General features: G+C 33.2%; 1 protein-coding gene across 1 annotated transcript; it reads left to right on the forward strand.

Moving 5' to 3' along the window:
* Nucleotides 1-1,370: 1,370 nt before the first annotated feature.
* Phum_PHUM222010 (T-cell specific transcription factor, tcf, putative) lies at nt 1,371-12,426 on the forward strand (the record flags this gene model as incomplete). The annotated part of the gene is made up of 7 exons (XM_002425790.1): nt 1,371-1,441; nt 1,478-1,603; nt 7,969-7,975; nt 8,014-8,178; nt 10,717-10,870; nt 12,204-12,251; nt 12,353-12,426. 7 exons carry the CDS (start codon nt 1,371-1,373, stop codon nt 12,424-12,426), a joined length of 645 nt encoding a protein of 214 aa, XP_002425835.1.
* Between the last annotated feature and the right edge of the window lie 8,801 nt (nt 12,427-21,227).

Raw genomic sequence — 21,227 nt, forward strand, 5'->3', positions numbered from 1 at the left:
TACTTTGTTAGTTGCGCGAAAATTTTTTTTTTTTTTTTTTAATTCTTACGCCTTCAAAAAAATGTTTATGCAATTTCAAATTCCTTTCTTGTTTCGCGGTAATTCGTGGGTGGGGGGAGGGCGAAGGGGAAGGGAAATTGTAGGTTGGGAAAAAAAAATCCACCTCCCTCGGCCGCCCCGCGCATTCGAAAGAAAATTATTATTATCGTTATTATTATTTTTTTTTTTTTTTTTTGTACATCTTTTCCGTTATTGGATGAGAGAGAGAGAGAGAAAACAGGAGAATAAAGGAACATAAGTAATAATAATAATGATAATTCGTTGAAAAAAATCTCTGATGCATGGAAGAGGATTGGAAAACGATTACGAGTAGTAGAGAAAATCGAGTGAAAGGGGGGAGTAGGGGTGGAAGAGGAGGTGGAGGGGGTGCAAGATTTTCTTTTTTGTTCTTTTCTGGAAATTCAACTGGAAAATTTATTTATTTATTTTTATTATGAGAAAAACGAATGAACGACTGCTTGCTAAAAAGAGTAAAAATTTTCTTTTTTTTTTTTTTTTTGTTTTCTTGTTTGTCTTCTGCTTATTTTTTATCATGTAATTATTATTATTATTATTACTGTATAATCTTTGCACCTTTTTTTCCTTTCCTTTTGTTTTGTTTTGATACGGTAACACGTTGCGGTTTTTATTTTTCTACTGCCCAACTTTCTTCTTTTTACCACCCGTGTAGCACTACCAACACCACCACTACCACCGACCGACCCGTTGCTTTTTCGGTACGTTTCTAAATCCTTTTTCTCTCCCCCTCCCCTCCCCCTCTTCCTCTTTCGACCCTTTTACCTCCCCAAATCTTTTTAAAATCCGTCGCGTAATGCGACGAGAACACGGAATTAAGTCATTAGCGACTCTCGTAAAAGCCCGCAATCATTTTATTGTGGTGGTAGTGGTAGTCAGGGTGGTTGAGGTGGTGGCGAGGGGCGAAAGAAAAGAGAAAGGGAGAGAAAAGGAGAGAAAAGAAATAAGAAAAACATTACCGAAAAATATAAATGTCTTTGGTGTGTGTGTAGAGGTTCGTTCTCCCCAATTTTCTTTCTCTCTTTCCCACCCTCTCTCTTTCTCTTTCTTTCTATTACCTTTTTCACCCTCAAGTTGTAATTAATGTAATCTTGATGGTAATTGAATTTCTTTTTTTTTTCAACTTTTTTTTTCTCTCTCTCTCTCTCTCTCTCTCTTAAATTCATTTCATTTCGTTTGTTTTGCGGTTCATTTATTTATTTATTTTTATCGTTCGTTGTTCTCCTTCACGTTTGTTTGTTCGTTTGTTTTCTGATTTTGATAATTTTCTTTAAAATTTCAGGCACACTCCTGGGATGTATCCGATCTCAGCGGGTGCGGGGTTCCGAAGCCCCTATCCCACGTCATTACCCATTAGTAGTACAACGTTACCTAGCGACTTTTATAGATTTTCACCGACGAGTCTATTACCGGGTCATCCCGGTCTTAGTCCTCACGGTCATCATTCACTATCATCCCATCCGGCCATTGTCACCCCTGGACCCAAACAAGAATTAGGACATCATACTCAGTCGGATCACAACCACCGGTAAGTTTTTATTTTCATTTTTTATTAAAAAGAGATCGATCACGTGATCGTCACGTGATCGATCTATTAATTAACAATTAATCCTGGAGAAAATAAGACAGAAGAAATTAATTGAAAAGGTTTCGAACATTTGAAAAGAAAAAAAAGCGCGAAAAATGTGATTAAAGATGGAGTTACCGTCTGGAACTTGCGAAAAGGGGGAAGAAAAAAACAAAACAAAAACTGTTTTATCACGATTTTAATAAAATTCACGATAGATGGTGTTGGTTCGCTGTTTCCCTTTTTCTATTTTATTCTCTTTATCTCCCTCTCTCTTTCGAAAGTTGTCATTCGTTTCGTTCGTCGGTTCGCTTTCTTTCTTTCTTTCTTTATTTCTTTTCCCGTTTTATGTATATATTGATCCGTTTTTTCTTTTTTTGGGAACAATACACGGTTTGTGTAGAAAAACATGGAATACAACGCGTTTAAAATGAAAAGAAGTCACCGACGAAGAGGAGGGCAGGGAGGGAAAAAGAAAAATCGATCGATAATGATCGATCGCGAGAATTATAATTATTATTATTATTATTGATAAATTTTTTTAACGTTTGTCCTCCGTGCAATTCGGGAAAAAAAAAAAAAAAAAAAAAATTTCCAAATTCGCCGGCGGGTGAGTGAAAGTGAGGGAAAGGAGAGGAGTGATGAAAAGTAAGAAGAAAATTTCGCGTAAATTAAACTTATGACCGCGTCAGTTATTTAAAAAAAAAAAAAAACGCACACACACACACACAGACAAAAGGTATCCGATAGAGATTTTTCCAGTTTTACCTCTGGCCCCTCCCCTTCTCCTCGTTCCCTCCTCTCCACGTTTTCTCTTTTTCAATGTTGGTAACCCCGCTGCCGCCTGGGAAATAACAATTTTTCTTTCTCTCTCTCTCTCACACACATTCGTTACTTGACTCTTTCTCTCTCTCTTTTATCTACCTCGAAAATTTTCATCCTTTGTGATGATCACGACCGACTTTCCCGACTGTATGATTTATATTTCTTGTTGATTCCCGTATAAGTTAATCATGAGTTTTTTTCCTTTTTTTTCCTTTTTCCTTTTATTCCATTTTCCGATTTTCCCTTTCCTCCTCCTTCTCCTCCTCCCCGTTTCTCCTCTATCTACTCTTTTCCTCCTTCCATTTTCTTTTCTTTCTTTTCAAAAGGTTTTCCCAAAAAAAAAAATTTTCATTATTATATATTTTTTCTTTCATACCTACCTCTTTTCCCCGAACGTGAGCCTTCACCCCCGTTCGACCCGTTCGCCCCGTTCGTTTTTCAAAAACGTCCTTGAAAAAAGAAAAAAGAAAAATTGCATGAATACGTTCTCTTTTCATTTGGATTCGTAAAAAAAGAGAAAAAAATAAATAAATATAAGGGATTGTTGTTGCGAAGGAGGAAGGGAGAGAGGCGAGTGGTCGGGAAAACGGGAGCGGAGAGAGAGAGAGAGAGAGAACGTGTTCGATGGGAAAAAGTTCTCGAAAGGAAAAGCAGTGGCAAAAGGAGGAAAGAAGCAGGAGCGAAAAGCAGAAACAGAAAAACCGGCGCGCGGCGGAAGCGTTCCGCGGGAGTCACGAGCGGTTTAAAAAAGAAAAAAAGGAAAACTAGGAAAGCGGCGGGAAGGGAAGGGGAAACGCGAGGGAAGCGGGGGAAGGGTAAATTTTTGAAAGGGATGAATAGGGATGAGGGAAAAGGGGGAAGTCGGGGGAGGAATAGAGAGAAAGAGGGAAGAAAAGTGTCGCGCGCGCGAGGAAGCGCGAGGGGTAGGAAGTGGGGGGTAGAGAGAGAGTAGGCGAAGGGTAGGGAAGGCGAGGGAAAAAGGGGGAAAAAGGGAAAAACGCGGTGGTGAAATAAAGAGGAAAAAAAAAAAAAAAAGGGCAAAAAGAAAATGTATGAGAATGATGACTCATTTCTTTGTTAGTTCAGACGTTTCATATTTTTTATTTTATTTTTTATTTTTTTTTCTCTTCATATCCGTTTGTTATCCGTGTTTGTGTTTGTGTTTGTTTGTTACAAATATATAAATTCGCGTACGTTCGTTTTTTGCACGGGAATAAATTTTAAAATGGCGGTCGGTTTTTTTTTTTTTTTAATTCGTAAAAAATAATAATGATGATAAAAAAAAAAATGGAGTGTTTCGTTCGTTTGTCCATCCGTTCGTCCGTTCGTCCGTTTGTTTGTTTGTTTGTTTTTTTGTGAGTGAGTGAGTAAAATACGTTGAGAAGTGAAACATACGTAATTGCAGTAGTGGTGATAGTGGTGGTTGTTGTTGTTGTTGTCGTTGTCGTTTTTGGTTTTTTTTTTTTTTTTTTTATCCTGGAAAAATGTGTGAGGCGACAAAGGAACGACGTTTGTACGGTTTAATATAATAATAATAATAATAAAAGCGTGTGTGTGCGTGTGCGTGTGCGTGTGTGATTACCCAACACGGATTTTTGATGTGGAAATTTTTTTTTCGATTCTGCCCGGGACGTTAAAACAAACAAACAAACGAGAAAACGAACGAACGGGAAAAAGATTTCGTGTAACGTGTTTGTGTGTGTTTGCGTGTGCGTGTGCGTGGGTGGATGTCGTTGATTCAATTGCGGTCCTTTTTTTTTTTTTATTTTTTCTTTTGATCTCTCGAAAGGGGGGTGGGTTAGGGAGAAAGAGAGGGAGGAAAAAGGTCTCCCCACTGTGATTTAAATTATATTTATTTGGTACTTGGACAGTACGCGCGCCCACACGCACGCACTCACGCACTTCCGCTTTTCCACCCCCGCTACTCGCTTCCGCCTCACGCGATTTCTCTGACGTGATTCCTTAATGAAAATCCGTTTTATTATTTTTTTTTTTTTCTATTGACACGACAGAAATATTTATGCGAGTGGTGTCTGCGTATATATATTTATCAGTTATACTTTAGTGGCTACCTGTGGATTTTTTTTCCCCTCCTTCCTTTTGTTTTTGTTTTTTTTTTTTTCTTCTTCTCCACCGAATATTTCTCTCTCTCTCTCTCTCTCTCTTTAACATTTTCTCGCCTTTAAAAAAAAAAGAAAATTTTTTTTCTCCATCGTTGTCTTTCGTTCTTTTATTAGTTTCCCTCTTTCGTTTCCGATTTTCCCTCTCCCTCTTCCTCTCTCTCTCTCTCTCTCTCTCTCTCTCTCTTCCCATCGCTCTATCCTTTTCTATTATTATTTTCAATTTTTTCGACCTCTGGTGCATCCTCGTATTTTCTACCGTTTTCGTCTTTATTACAACAAACAACAACAACAACCGCGCGGCGGCGGCGGTGTTTGTTTGTCTGTTGATTTTTTTTTTCAAGGTCTTTCCCATAAATAAATTTTTAAACGACGAAATGGAAAAATGAAATAAAATAATGATAATAATGATGATGATGATAAAGGAAAGAAAAAAAAGTGGAAAAAGAAAATTTTTTTTTTTTTCTTTCTTTTTCCACTTTTTTCACTTTTTCCCGTTTTTTTTTTTTTTTTTTGTTTCCTCTCTTCAGTTTGCCTGGGAGTTGATGATCAATGATGGATGAACGATCGATCAAAATAAGAATGGAATTTTATTTATTTCCTCGTTCCTTTGTTGTGCGCTGTGTCGGTTTTTCTCTTCCATTTTCCACATTTTCTGGAAAATGTAGAAAAGGAACCTGTTAGTTAGTTAGTTAGTCAGTGATTGAGTGAGTGAGTCAGTAAGTCAGTCAATCGGTTGTTTAGAATTTTATTCAAATTTTTATTTCGTCGGGATATTTTATTTTTTCCATTTTCTTTTTCCATTTTCCATTTCGAGTGCGTGCGTGCGTGCGTGCGTTGCGTTGCGTGCGTTTGTACTTTTGTGTAAAGTTTTCCCTTTTTTTTTTTTTGAGCATTCGTGTTTTACTTTTTAGGAAATGAATTATTTAACGTTTTAAAACGGCGAAGCAAAAAAAATATTATTATTATTATTAATATCGTCGTCGATTTTTAAATTTTTCGTAACGGAATTTGTGTTGATGATGATGATGATGATGGTGATGATGGTGACGATGAGGAAACGGTCGGTAGTGAAACATTAAGAAAAAAAGAAAAAAAACTATGGAACAATGGTGCCAATCTCCTTTAAATTTAGTGAAAAAATCCAAACCCGTGGCAATAGTTGCTCCTTCGTCCAAAATATCCGAAACGAAATCGGAAGATGATTCGGATGAGAAACCCGAAATAACCGGTGAGGGTGGCGAGGAGAGTAACAACAGGTCGAGCAACAGTGCCAAATATTACATAGATAGATTGCTCGAAAAGGATGACAATAATGATCGGACTTCATCTTCTTCAGAAACAACAACAGGGTGTTCAAATAATATTTACTCGATGATGATATCGGATTTGTCTTCGACGAAGCAACAAGTACTTGCTGCCACGTACATGAGAGATTTAATGATTAATTTTCAAAATTATCCATACTGGAGATTTTCCGGTTACGGAGGAGTTGGAGGAGGAGGGTATCCGTCGCAATTTTTAGGAGCTTATGAAAATTATAAAAAATTTATGATGATAGAATCGGGAGCGAGTGAAAAGGATGGTGGGAAAAACGAGGATGAGGGTCGGAAATGTTCGAAAGATGGCGGCGGCGGCGGCGGCGACGACGACGACGACGATGATGATCCTTATCCGTTTCTTAGAGAAAGATTAAACGCTCGTCCGCCCCCGTCATCGTCATCGTCGTCGTTGTATCCTACAAACAAAACGGAAGAGGAAGAAGGTGGAGGAAAGGTTACAAGTAACGATGGAAAAGATGAAAAGAATAATAATAATAACAACAACAACAACAACAGCGACGAGAATGACGATGACGATGACGACGACGATGCGGATGATGACGTCGAAGATGATGACGACGATGTCAACAACAGGAGTGATAAGAAAGATAAGACCGGAAACGAAAAGGAAAGAAATTACGAGAAATATTTGAACAGCGGTGGTGTCAAATCCGATGCGGAAGATTTCGACGAACCTTTGAACCTGAGAATGTCTTCGTACGAGGAACCTTTGGATTTTAGCAAAAAGTCATCGTCATCGAATTTCATTTTCCACACGAATCCGTCATCCTTGGCGCTGACGTTGAATTTAAAATCTCCGGAATTTGAAAGTTTGTCCAAACCTCTCGTTTTAACGATACCGAACCTTCACGAAAGGTCGTCGTCGACGACGTCGTTGTCGTCGTCTCTGTCGTCGTCCCTCTCGTCTCTGTCGTCGTCGAAACAAAAGAAAGAAAGAATGAGCAAATACATGGGAAAACGGTAAAGGAAATTTCAGCGAAAAAAAAGCATGCTTTTCATTATTATTATTATTATTTGTTCTTTTCGTTCGTATTTAATACAGTAGCCCCCCTTCCCCCTTCGGCTTTCCTTCTCTGTTGTTCGAAAATCGTTTTTCCTTTTTCGTCACGTTCATTTTCTCACCTGTTTGTCCGCCGAGGAAGGTTTCACACACGTGATCTCCTTCCGTCCACTTTGCGGTAACAGGGGTGTACCAACCCCCCACTCTCGTCACAAAAATCAAACGATGATGATAATGATGATAATTTTTTATTCTTTTTCTTTCTGTCCAGGGGGGGGAAAAAAAAAAATTTAAAATAAAATAATTTTTTTTTTTAAATTGAATTACTTTAGAATTTTAAAAATGGCGGATTTGATGATATTGTTAAAGATTTTTCTCCTGGAAAAAAATATATTTAAAAAAAAAAAAAAGAGGAAAAAAAGGAAAAAAGGAAAAAAAAAATGGGGAAAAAGAAAAAGTTTTTCTTCTTTTCTGTGTGCTTCAAGGAACAAAAGAAAATTGATTTTATGTTCCACGCTGTTCTTTCCTGTTCTGTCTGTTTCTTTTATTTCGATTCAGTTTTTCATCTCTCTTTCTCTCTCTATCTCTTTCCATCTCTTTCTTTCTTTTCTATTTTCCTTTGTCCTCTGGCTTTTGTATGTATCCTCCTCTCGCTTCTCTACTTACCTACCTACCAACCTACCTATCTATCTATTCATCGCTCCTTTTTTTCTTTTCTTTTCATTTCATTTCAATTTTTTTTTTCCTTTTTTTTTTTTTTTTTTTGTTCTTCCTCCTCTTATCCTTTCGCATGTGCATGTATGTATATATATATATAAAAATTTATTATTATTATTTTTTTTTTTTGTTTGTTTCTCTCTGTCTCTCTCTTTCTCTTTCTCTTTTTTTTTTTTGACGAATTAAAAAAAACGATCGATGAAGGCCCCTTAAAAAAAAAAAAATGTTTTCCCTCTCAGTTTACGTTTTAACGAAAGAAATTTATTTTAAAAAAAAATTTTTTTTGTGTATGTTGGCAGGTCTAGTTCGTTAGATCATAAGAATTCGAGTTCTTCTCATCATCATCACCACCACCACGGACGACAGGATTCGAAATCACAGGACGCAAGTTCGCAGAACGATAAAAAGAAACCACACATAAAGAAACCATTGAACGCTTTCATGCTTTACATGAAGGAAATGAGAGCGAAAGTGGTAGCAGAATGTACCCTTAAAGAAAGTGCTGCCATCAATCAAATATTAGGTAGAAGAGTAAGTGTTTCCCTTTTTTTCTCATCTTTGATTGATTTTCTAAAAAAAAAAAAAAAAAAAAAAATGTCGTAATGATAATAATATATGTAAAAAATAATAATAATTAAAAAAAGAAGGAAAACATTCACTCGCGCTCGCACTCTCGGTAGGGGTACGGGGGAGGGAGGAAATAAGGGTAGGAAGCAGAGAGGAAATAGATAAAAAGTTGGGGAAAGATTCGAAAATCATTATCATCATTCCTTCCTTCCTTCCTTCCGTCAGAGGGAAGGGGGTAATCGTAGGTAGCGGATGGGTAAAGGCAGGGGATGGGGAAATAAATGAGGAAGGGGGAGGGAGTGAAGGAGGGAAGGAATTCAGGCACGAAGGAACGTTTAAATTTTTTTTTTTATAAATAAAAAGGTCACGAAAGGTTAATAAAAGTTTTTATATGTGTGTGTGCACACGTATTGTTATATATTATATAGTGGCATAGTCTGACGCGAGATGAACAAGCCAAATATTATGAAAAAGCGAGGCACGAGCGACAGCTTCACATGCAGCTTTATCCAGGTTGGAGCGCTAGGGATAATTACGGATATGGAACGAAGAAAAAGAAGAGAAAAAAAGAAAGAACGCCTGAAATAACTTCTATAGGAGGTAGAGACACCCCAGAAGCCCCCCCAAAAAAAAAAATAACACGATGATGACGTTTATCAGGAACGAGTCCTTTATTTCCCCTCATCCGGGAAGGAACGTCGCGAGTGCGTGAGTGCTTGCGTGCGCGGCTACGCATACGACGCACTGATCGCACTCACACACGCACGCACGCACGACGTTCCCCGAAGAGGAGAGGGAAAAAGGGACTTTTTCTTTTCTTTTCTTTTTTTTTTCTTTTTTATTATTTTTTTAAGTTTTCCTTTTCTCTCTTTCTCTCTCTCTCTCTATCGTCCCGTTATAGTTATTTTCCTTCCTTTATTTGATTATCTCATTCTTTATTATTATTATTATTATTTATTTTATATTTGTTTACCTTTACTACCCGTAGTAGTGCTAGCGTAATACGGCGGCGGAGTCAAAAAAAAAATGGCGCGAAATTTAAAAAAAAAATAACTTTAACCCGCCACCGCCGACACAAACAACAACAAACGTGGGACGTTCATTTATTTATTTATACATAACATTTTATTTATTTATTTTTTTGGTTAACGATTCGGTAAATGAGAGCGTGGATACGGCACTGATTATTTTATTACTAATTATTTATTTATCATTATTATTATTATTATTATTATTATTATTGAAATTGCAAGTACTCGAAATCGATGAGAATTAAAATAGCAGAATGGGTTATTTATTTATTTATTTATTTATTATTTCGATTATTTAATTAATTAATAATGATGATGATGATGATGATGATGATGATGTCGTTGACGTCGTTGTTGATGATGTTGATGATGATGATAATAATAATATAAAATTATTCCGGCGGTTCCGGCGGCTCGGGCATGTATTATTTTGATTTTTTATTTATTTATTTATTTATGTTTATGTTTATTAATTGATTAATTAATTAATTAATTAATTTTTTTTTTTTTTGTTACTAACTCAAATCCCGATCGTATACTATCTTTTCTTATTTCGTACCTGATTTTTTGTTTGGTTTTTTTTTTTTTTTTTTGCTTCCGATAATAATAATAATTTTGTTTTATTTATTTATTTATTTATTTGTTTGTATTTTTTTATTTTCTTTCTCTCTCTCTCTTTTTTTTTTTTTTTTGTTTGTGACGTTATCATGTACTTCCGGTTTTTTTTTTATTGCTAAAATTGGTAATAATAACAAGCATGATGATGATGATTATTATTATTATAATTATTATTATGATGATTTTGTTGATGTATTTATTAATTAATAATTATCATTATTATTATTATTATTATTATTATTATTATTATTATTATTATTATTACTTTGGGGAGTAGTAAATTAGTCGTGGGTTATTTTTTTTCGCTTCCTGTTTTTTTCTTCGCGGGGGAATGCTGTCGGTGTGTGTGTGTGCGTGTGTGTGACGTATCTGCTGCTGTATTCCTAGCACATGGTCATGATGACGATGATGATAATAATAATAAGTACGTGTAACCGGGTACTTGCGTGTCCGGATATGAACGGTCATGCGTTCGGTTGGTACCTCTTTTTTTTTTTCATCCTCTCTCTTTTTCTTTTTTTTGTTTCTTTTGTTTTCTTTTGTTTTTCTTTCTTTATTTTTGTTTACTTTCGATTCGTCCGTCGTGTGTGTCTCTCTCTCTCTCTCTCTCATTTTGGGCTCTACCTACCTTCGACGATTCAATAAGTCAAAGTTGTTCAGACAGGAGAAAAAAAAAAAAAAACGTTCTTTTTTTTTTTTCTTTTTTTTTGTTGATGTTGTTTTAATTATAATTATAATTATTATTATTTTTATTATTATTATTATTATTATTATTATTTTGTTTATTTATATATTTTTTTTAAGCAATTTTTTTTTTTTTTTTTTTTTTTTTTTTGTTTGTTTGTTGGGTTAGTGGCATGCCCTTGGTCGCGAGGAACAGGCGAAATATTACGAGCTCGCACGTAGGGAACGACAGCTGCACATGCAGCTCTATCCTGATTGGTCGTCTAGGGCCAATTCCTCCCGCGGAAAGAAGAGGAAGCGGAAACAGGAGGCTAACGATGGAGGTAATTTCGACCTCCTTATATATTATACGTACTTAATAATACATACGTACATACACAAAATGCAAATGAATATTTTTTTTTCAATATTTTTTTTTAATTTTTTCTATTTTTCGTCTGCTATCTATCTATCTATCTATCTATCTGTCTATCTTTTTATTTATTTATTTATTTTGGTTTATGTATCTATTTATTTACAGACTGTATAAATAAATAAATAAATAAATCTACACGAGAGATTTTTATTTATTTATTTTTAGATCGGTTGTGATTTTCTTTTTTTTTTTTTTTTTTTTTTTTTTACCTTTCGGTGATGACGTTGCTTTATTATTATTATTATTATTATTTTTAAATTATTTATTTATATGGGATTTGGTGCATGCGGTTACACATTATTATTATTATTATTATCGTTGTTATTGTTGTTGTCGATGTTGTTGTTGTTGTTGTTTTACTGTCTGTCGTTCTGTCGTTGTCGTTATTATTATTATTATTATTATAACGTTCGTTACTCTACTTTAAGATTTAAATTTATTCTCGAGTCTGATGATAATGATAATAATAATAATGATGATGATGATGACGATGGTGAACATGGGTATATTTTCGTTTAATTGTTAATGCTCATTAACTAACCCGATTAACTAACCCGTTCTGGTAACACGAGTAAATTATTATAATAATTATTATTATTATTATTATTATTATTATTATGAAAATTTAAAAAAATAGAATGATAATGATGATAATCATGATGATGATGATCAGTGCCCGGGAAAATTATTTTATTACTTACTTTGGTTGAAATCAATCGTTGGAGGAAATATGAATACTTTTTTACCTCTCTCTCTCTCTCTCTCTCTTTCTCTCTCATATTTCTTATAGTAGTGATCGGAAAACGCGTTCGTATTACGCTAGCGCCATTTTTTTTTTTTTTTAGAGTATTTTTGTTGTTGTTATTATTATTATTATGATTACCACACACCACTCACACGTTTTTTGCATGCCTTCACTTTTTCTTTTCTTTTTTTTAAATATTCGCCCGCCATTTTTTTTTAAACAGCAACTAGCAACGGCCAAATGATTTTCTTTTGGAATTAATTAATTCGTTAGGGATCTCTCTCTCTCTCTCTCTCTCTCTCCGTCTCTCTCTCTCTCTCTCTCCTTCTTTCTCTCTTTCTCGGCCGTTCGTTGCTGTTTTCATTTATTTATTTTTATTTTTTGATAATGGCGTCGTTTTATCATTTCAGGTCGATGTAATAAATAATAAACAAACGTGGCATTAGTTCGTTATCGAAATAAACGTGGCATTAATTTGATTTAAGTAATACAAAAGTATTACTCCCCACCCCTCCAGGGCGGGGGCGGGGCCCGAGCTATGATCGTTATTTATTTATTTATTGAAACGAACCTGAAATGATAAAATCGTCGTTAGGTTTTGTTGTGTGACGTAACCAAAAAAAAAAAATTGTTTAAAAATTTCAGGTAACAATATGAAAAAGTGCCGAGCTCGATACGGTCTCGATCAGCAAAGTCAGTGGTGCAAACCTTGCAGGTGAGAAATTAATTACCCATTCATTCATTCATTTAATTTTAAAATTATTAATAATTATTTATTTATTTGTTTATAAATAAGAAAAGGAAAAAAGAGGAAAAAAAAAATCAACGTGATTGATTGATTGATTTATTTTTATTTATTTATTCGAAAAAATTATTATTATTATTATTATTATTATTATTATTACGTTTTTTTCTTCTTTTTTTCTTTCGTTTGATGAACCGTTAGAAAATGTGTCGAAATCGGTCATGTGAATTTTAACAATCGTATCAAAATAAGTATTATTATTTATTTATTTATTTATTATCATCATCATCATCGTGCCATCTCTCATTTCGGTGACGATGGTAATGATGATGATGATTATGTGACGGTTTCGATGATGGTAATGATGATGATGATGATTATGATTATGATTATGATACTAATAAATATTTAATAATGATAATGATTTTATTATTATTATTATTAATCAATTTTTTTTTCTTTCATTAACTTGTATATGGGTTAACCATGGCTTTCACTTCTATTATTATTATTATTATTATTTATTATTTATTATTTATTTGTTATTATTATTATTATTTTCGGGCTCTCAAATCACAACAGTCAATTTTATTTTTTTTTTTTTTATTTTTATGATTTATTTATTTATTTATTTATTTAATTTTCGCTTTGATCGATTTTTTTTTTAATTGTATTTTTTAACTTAATTATTATTATTATTATTATTATTATTATTATCATTTTGTCTTTTTTCATTAAGAAAAGTTGTTACGTTGTAAATATTTTTCGTTTTTTGGACAGACGACACATTTTCTAATGTTTCACTTATGGAAGGTTTTTTTATATTTATATATATTTAAAATGATGAAAACCTGGTGATGGAGACTTTATTATTATTATTATTATTATTATTATTATTATTATTATTATTATTGTTATTGTTAATCATTTCCGGAAAGGAGAAAATCGAGATATTGTTGACGACGTTTCCGTCCTGATGTGAACCTCTTGTCCTTCATCTTCTCTTCTTTCTCCTCCTTCTTTTCCTTCTCCTCCTTTTCCTCCTTCTCTTTCTTCTCCACCTTCTTCCTCACGCGTTTGTTATCACGTATCCATTGTTTGTTTGTTTGTTTATAAATTTCTCAAAGTTCTCCTGATCCAGGTTTCGAAAAAAAGTGGAAAAATTTTTAATCGATTTCGATGACACGAGTTTGAGTCGTTCGTGTCGTGGCACAAGAATTAAAAATTTTTCCTCTTTATAAATTTTGTTTATTATTATAATTATTATTATTATTAATATTAAGAAAGGAAAAAAAAAAAAAAATTTGTTGACTGTTGTATTATTGGGCAGCCCGGACACTGTGAGTGGTGGGTCAGCGGGTTTAACTTCCGGTGGGGCTTTGCACGGCACCGTTCTTCACGGTGGTGCCGGAAACTCCGGAGCACTCGGAGTCGCATCCCCTCAAGAGCCGACATACGTTAACCTCTAGTCGACGTTCCCCCGTTATCTTTTTGACCACCAGCCGTCTCTGTGGTTGTACAAACCAAAAAGTTTGTTTCTACCTACAGGTTGATTCATTCATTCACGAATTTTTTTTTTTGTGAGTTTTCTATTTCTCTGTACATCTCTATCTCTCTCTCTCTCTCTTTTTTTTCTATATTTTTTTTTTATTTTTTTATTTTAACCGTTTTTTTTTATGCGTAGTTCCCCTGCTTGCTTGCCCCTTACCACCCCCACCCCTTTAGCCCGCTCGCATCTTTTGTTATTCATATTCAAAACCTGCTCGTCGCCCTTTTTTTCTCTCAATCGATGGTTAATTAGAGACGAATCATTTCAATTAATTTTATTTTTATTATTACTACTACTATCATTATTATTATTATTATTTATTTATTTATTATTTTCGTTTTGTTTGTTTGTTTGTTTGTTGTGGTTGTTGTTGTTGCTGTTTTTTTTTTATTAAATTTTTATTAATTTTTATTAATAAAAAAAAACTCATTTTTATTTGCTCGTTTTATTTTAAAGCTTGTTTGTTTGTTTTTGTTGTTTGTGCTGTTTGTTTTGTTCATGTTTTTATTATTATTATTATTATTTTCATTTCGAGAATGAAATTTATATTTAAAAAAAAAAAAAGAAAAGGTTTAATTGATTGCGTTTTTTTTTTTTTTTTTTTAGCTTTCGTAACAGTAAACGAAATTTTTTTTTACTCTCGTTTGTTACTCTCGTTTGTTTGTCGTTTGTATAAAACAGTAAATAAAACAACGACAAGCAAGCAAAGATATTAAAACAAACGACGAACGAGCTTTAAAAAAAAAAAAAAAATTAAAATATTAATTATATATATTTTTAATGGCTGGCACGTTTATTATCATTATTATTATTTTTAAATTGTGTTGAGCAAAGGAAGATGCTGCTGATGATGCTGTTGATGCTGCTGTTGCTCTTCATTTTCTTCCCCCTCCTCTTCCTCCTCGTCCTCTCTTTGAATGATTTTTATTATACGATTTGCTATATATTAATTTTTTTTTTTTTTTTTTTAAGGAAAATGCACGTTTTATTATTATTATTATTATTATTATTATTATTATTAAATTTTTCCTTTTCTTTTTTTTTTTTTCTTCCAAACGGGAGAATCGATGCCATCGATTCGTGTTTGTCGATTCTTCTGGAATGAAAAGAAAAAAAAAAAAGAAAAAGGAAAAGTTAAAATGAAATATGTATGAATTCTGTCGGAAAAAAAGAGATCGTATCTAATGACACGTTCGTATATATTTTCAGGCGTAAAAAAAAATGTATTAGGTATTTGGAAAGCGGAGAGGAAAGAGATGGCAATCAGTCAGAGGATAACTTAGGAAGTTGCGGTAGCGTCGGAGAAGCGAGAACCCCGCCGGACGACGACGACGGAGCAGAAAGTCTTCCTCATTCACTTTCTTCCCCCGGGGGTTTAAGCGGTCTTTCCTCGCTCACATCTCCGAGCATGATCTTGCCCTCGCCTTCGACGTCACTTGCCTCGCCGTCCGTGAGCCTGGCATCCCCTTGCATGTCATTGCAATCCCCGCTCACGCCGCCGACGTTCGACATGAAACCCATAATGCCGATCGCGTTGCCTCCCCTCAACAGGAATCCGGTCGGAACGAATCCCCACGACGTTAACAATCCTCTGAGCGTTAATCAGCTCACGGGAAAGTGCATTAAAACCGAGCCCAAGGAACAATCAAGGCCCATAAGCGTGACGTAACGTCGTCGTCATCGTCGTCGTCGTCGACGTCGCGTCACCGTCATTCGACATTCGGAACAACGATGCGAATCGAGGCAACACAAAACACATACACAGACAGGCAGACACACTCTCTTTCTCTCTCTCTCTCTCTCTCTCTCTCTCTCTCTCTCTCTCTCTCTTCTTGTCTCTCTCATTAATGTACATCTTACGACGACGAGTGATAGATATATACATTGTGTTTAATTATATAAAGAAAAAAAAATACTACTTGTTATGTATATGTGTATATATTATTATTATTATCATCATCATCATCATCATCATCATCATCATCATAATCATCTTTCAACTATTATTATTATTATGAATAATATTCAATTTTGAAAATTACGTAATGGAACCCTTCCCTCCCATTTCTCTCCTCCCTTCCTTCCTTCTTTCTCCTCTCCCCTCTTCGCTCCTCCCTTCCTCCTCCTTCTTCCCTCCCCTTCCATCTCCATTTCCTCCCACCTTCTCCCTCCGCCCCACGTAATTTAAAAAAAAAGGATTAGAATTAGTTTAAAAACAATACTGCCAACAAGTAAAGAGTTTATTAATATTATTATTATTATTATTATTATTTATTAATTATTTACTTACTGTTATTATTATTATTATGATTTTTTTTAATAATTTCATTCATTGATGATCATGATGATGATGATAATCATGATAGTGATGATGATGACGATGGTAAATTTGAAATCTTTGTAATGTTATATTGCATACACACACACACACACATATACGTAATTATTGTAATCAATACAATGAAGGCTACGTCATAACAACAGCGTCATCGACAGCGACTAAAAGAACAACGGCAATAATAATAATAATAATTTATCACGTCGCAGTCGGTGCGTGTATTTTTAACACGTGTGTGTGCGTGTGTGTATATATATATATATGTACGTATTGATTAATATGTAGTCATCATTTATTTACTTATTATTATTATTATTATTTAAAAAACCGAAAAAGAGTGGAGAGAAAAAAAGAAAGAAAACTTTTAAGTTGGTAACCGTGTATTTTGATGTGAGAGTAAAAAAAATTTAAGAAAATCGGTCCCTCCCCTTCTCTCCCCCCACAATTTTTTTTTTCAAGTGAATTTGAATTTTTTTTTTCCCCCTTTTTTTTTATTTATTTATTTATTATCATTATTATCATTGCTACTACTATTATTATTATTATTAATATTATTAATAGTCAGTCATTCATTCATTCATTCATTCATTCACTTGAAATATGATGATCTCGTTAAGTGGTCGAAAATCGAATAGTATCGAAGTTTTTTTTTTTTTTTTCTCATCATCTCCGACGGACGAATATGCGAATTCGTTGTTCGATATATCGATCGATGGATCGATATATCGATTGATCGATCGATTCGATTCTGAACTGACTTATTATTTTAATTAACTGACGGTCGGAGTAGTTTTGTACTTAATTTTTAAATTTTTTTGTAGCTTCAAAAGCTAATTTTCTCTCTCACTCTCACTCCCTCCCTCCCTCTCTTTCTCTCTCTCTCTCTCTCTCTCTCTCTCTCTCTCTTTCATACGAAACTGATTCGATGATTAGAAGAGAGAGAGAGAGAGAGAGAGAGAGAGAGAGGAAGTAAATTTTTTTTCTTTTTTTTGAATTTAAATGCTTTAGAAGGCAAAAGTTTAAGTCGCCATCAAGAGAAATACTTATAATAATAATAATAATAATAATAATAATAATAATAATAATAAGTACGTGGGAAAAAAAAACTGTCGTTCTCTCTCTCTCTCTCTCTCTTTCGCCATTCCCCCCACTCTCTCTATCTCTCTCTCGACGCTTTTCTTAACCATGACGAAGCTTTAAATGCGTTTTTGACTTCCGTCGGCTCTCTAATTTTTTACATCTTTTCAATGATGAATCAATCGAATTTTTTTTTTTTTGGAAAATAAAAAGAGAGAGAGAGAGAGAGATATACAAGAGGTTATGGAGAAAGAGAGAGAGAGAGACAGACAGACAGACAGAAAAGTGCTCAATAATTGAGGATGTTGTGTTGGAAAAATGTATAAAATCCTCATTCCGTTTTTTTTTTTTCTTTTTGTGTTCATTTGTTTTTTTTTTATATTGTTTTCATTATTATTATTATTACTATTATTATTATTATCATTAACTTATACATAGATGTATATATATATATATATATATATGCATATACATACAAGATATTCCCGTATGATGTAAATTTTATTTTAATAAAAATAAAATAAAAAATTGAGGGAAAACGAATCGCAAAATAATTTTTAATTTTTGTAAAGTTGTCGACGTGGATGTTGAAAAAATGTTTTCTCGTTTGTTTTTCAAATTTTGATTTTGACGTGGACTTCTTTTTGCCGCCTCTTTGCCGTTTGAATGAGGAGGGAGGAGGGGGGAATAAAAAAAAAAAAAAAATGAAAAACGCCGGAAAACGTTTTGATTTTTCTTTTCTTTTTCTTCTCTCTCGTTTTCTACGGCAAATATATATGTAAATATGTTCACAAATGAGGCCATGAGAAGTGGTAGAAAGGTGGAGAGGTTTGAAAAACAAGGGAAAACGTTCGGAAAATGATGACGTCACCGTAACACGTCGTCATTCAAAAAAAAATTATTCTGCGATTCGTTTATTAATTAAAATGAAAAAAAAAAAAAAAAAAATTGTGCAATTTTACGTTTGTTTGTTCGTTTGTTTGTTTGTTTATTTATTTGTTTGTTTTTCCAAAAGAGGAAAGCAAAAAGAAAAAGAATTTATTATGACGATGATGATGATGATGATGATGATGATAATAACGAAGCAGACGTTTTTTTGTATATTAATAATGATGATGTTGGTGGTAGTGTTGGCAATAATCATCATCGTCGTCGTCGTCATCATCATCATCATGTAAATGCATGATGTACATTTTTATTAAATATTGTGAGAGGGGAGGGGGAGACGGGAGAAGGGAAAAGGGGAGAAAGAAAATTCGCAACCTAAGAGGAGAGAGAGAGAGAGAGAGAGAGAGGGAGAGAAGGACACCAAAACACACACAAACACGCATTTCGAAGAGAGACAAACAATTAAACGTCGTGTGCGGGGGTGGGAGTGAGAAACGGGAAGGGGGAAAAAAAATTTATTATTAATAATAATAATAATGTTGATAAATGATAATGGTATGTCGGGGCGGGGGCGCCATTTTGACAACAATATAATTGGTCTAAAATATTGTAAATTAGGGTAGTAGATAAAAATGATGAATATATATATTATATATATTATATATTATTATTGAAAATAAAAATGAATAATAATAATAATAATAATGATTATTATAATGATAATGATAATAATGATAATGATAAATAAATAAATAAATAAATAAAAAATAAAATAAATAAAAAAAAAAAAAATTTAATAATTTTAAATAAAAATAGTAATAATAATAATAATAATTTAAACGAGTTTGTTTTGTTTTTCCCAAACGTCATGATCATCATTATCATCATCATGAGTGATGATTTGATGGATTTATATGTTTAGCATATGGAAAAATTAAAAAAAGGGAATTTTTTGTCCAGGTTTCTGGAATTACATAATGGCGGACATTATTATCTGGTCTGATGGAATAATTTTTTTAAATTTTTTGTGGTGGTGAGGTAGGTAAGTATCGTTAAAACTTACCCTTCCCCCCTCCCCTTCTTTCCCTCCTCTCCATTCCCTCCTTCCTTCCTTTATCCTCTTCCCGGAATTCACTTTTCCCGGAGGAGAGCTGGACACACGTGGATATTTATCATCTAACGTAAAAATTTATCCAGACGGATGTGATTTCAATGATGATTAAAAATAAAAAGAAAACGGAAACGACTTGGAAAAAAGAAAACCGGAAATGTGTTGTTTAATCATTTTCTTAGAATGAAGAAGAAGAAGGAGGAAATAAAATTAAAAAAAAGATGGCGGAAAACGGACAATTAATTAGAAACCGAATGTTTGCAATCCCACAATGAATTTTTCTAAGGTTTCAAATTAAATAATTTACTATCTTTCTCCCTCCTCTTCCACTCTCTCCTTTTTCTCTCTACCTTTCTCTCTCTCTCTTTCACACACCATTCGTTCGTTCCTTTCCGGAATTTATCATCATCATTAACATTATACATTTGCACACGAGCGCACTCACGCGGAAATTTTAAAAAGTTTCCAGTTAGAAAAATTACTTGCGCGTTTTATCAAGTACTTTCTTTCGGTTTTTTCGGTTTTTTTTTTTTTTTAAATATTTAAAAGTTTGTAATTTATCGTGGTAGTAAATAAGTGATTAATAATAATAATAATAACTTCTGCCACGTCGAGCGACATTTTTAAACGGTAAATAATTAAAAATTATTATAATAGTTTAATATTGTCACGGTTGAGTGTGTATAAATTGAGAAGACAGTCAAAATTTAATTGTTGCGTATGAAATAAGTGTTCAAGGTCACCGGGCAAAAGGTAACGGAGTAAATGCGAGAGTGTGTGTGAGAGAGAGAGAGAGAGAGGTTTGAAATTATTTAGAAAGTAGAAAATTAATAATTATAATGTCGTTAAATTTTTTTTTCTTTTTTTTTTTTATTCGTGAGTTTTTCGATGATAATAATAATAAAGTTTTATATTAAATACTTACGAATTTAATAATAATAATAATAATAATTAAAAATTTGACCGACGCTATTAAAAAAAACTCCGAAAAAAAAAAAAAATCAAAATGGCGGATGTTAACATGACAAAAATAGTATAACGAGTTTTTTTTTTTTTAACTGCGTTACAAAATTTATGTATATGTATATATATTTGAAAAAAAAAATGGTTAATGACACGTATTAACACCTCATTTGTCTACTTCCACTTTTTTTAAAAAAAATATTTGAAAAGTTTTTACTGTTTTTACCATTCGTTTCGTTTCTTATCATTTATGCAAATCATTTTTCGCGAACGACCGTTAAATTATAAAGTTTAAAAAAAAAAACCGTTAAAATCGCGATGTAATAATAATGTATGTAAACCTTATGTACATCGATCATTTATTATTATTATTATTACTTCTTTTTCTTCTGCTTTTTTTATTTATTTAGTTGATGATAATGACCCGAAAGATCATAATTCTCCGTTTTTAACATTTCAATATGGCGTACTATACGCTCATCATTATACGGAAAATAAGTTACTAGAGAGAGAGAGAGAGAGAGAGAGAGAGAGAGAGTGAAAATAAACTCTCGTGTAAAAACTCAGCCGACAGCATTTGACCTTGCGCACGAAACTCATATTATTTGTACGGGAGAGGGGAAAGCGGGGGAGAAGAGAGGGGGAGGGAAAGAAAAGAGAAAAAAGTTTCAAAAAATATAAAATGGCGTGTTCTCGTATGTAAAAAACAACGTGAAAAACATTCTTTTTAAATTTTTTTTTTTTTTTTTTTTTTTTTTTTTTGAAAACTCGTTTCGAAATTTAAGAAGATTACTCGACGTGATAATTTTTTCGATCAAAGTCCGGTCTAGTTTCGATGATATCATTTAA

This window comes from Pediculus humanus, genomic scaffold (assembly GCF_000006295.1).
Source record: "Pediculus humanus corporis 1103172107574 genomic scaffold, whole genome shotgun sequence".
Classification (NCBI taxonomy): Eukaryota; Metazoa; Arthropoda; class Insecta; order Psocodea; family Pediculidae; genus Pediculus; species Pediculus humanus.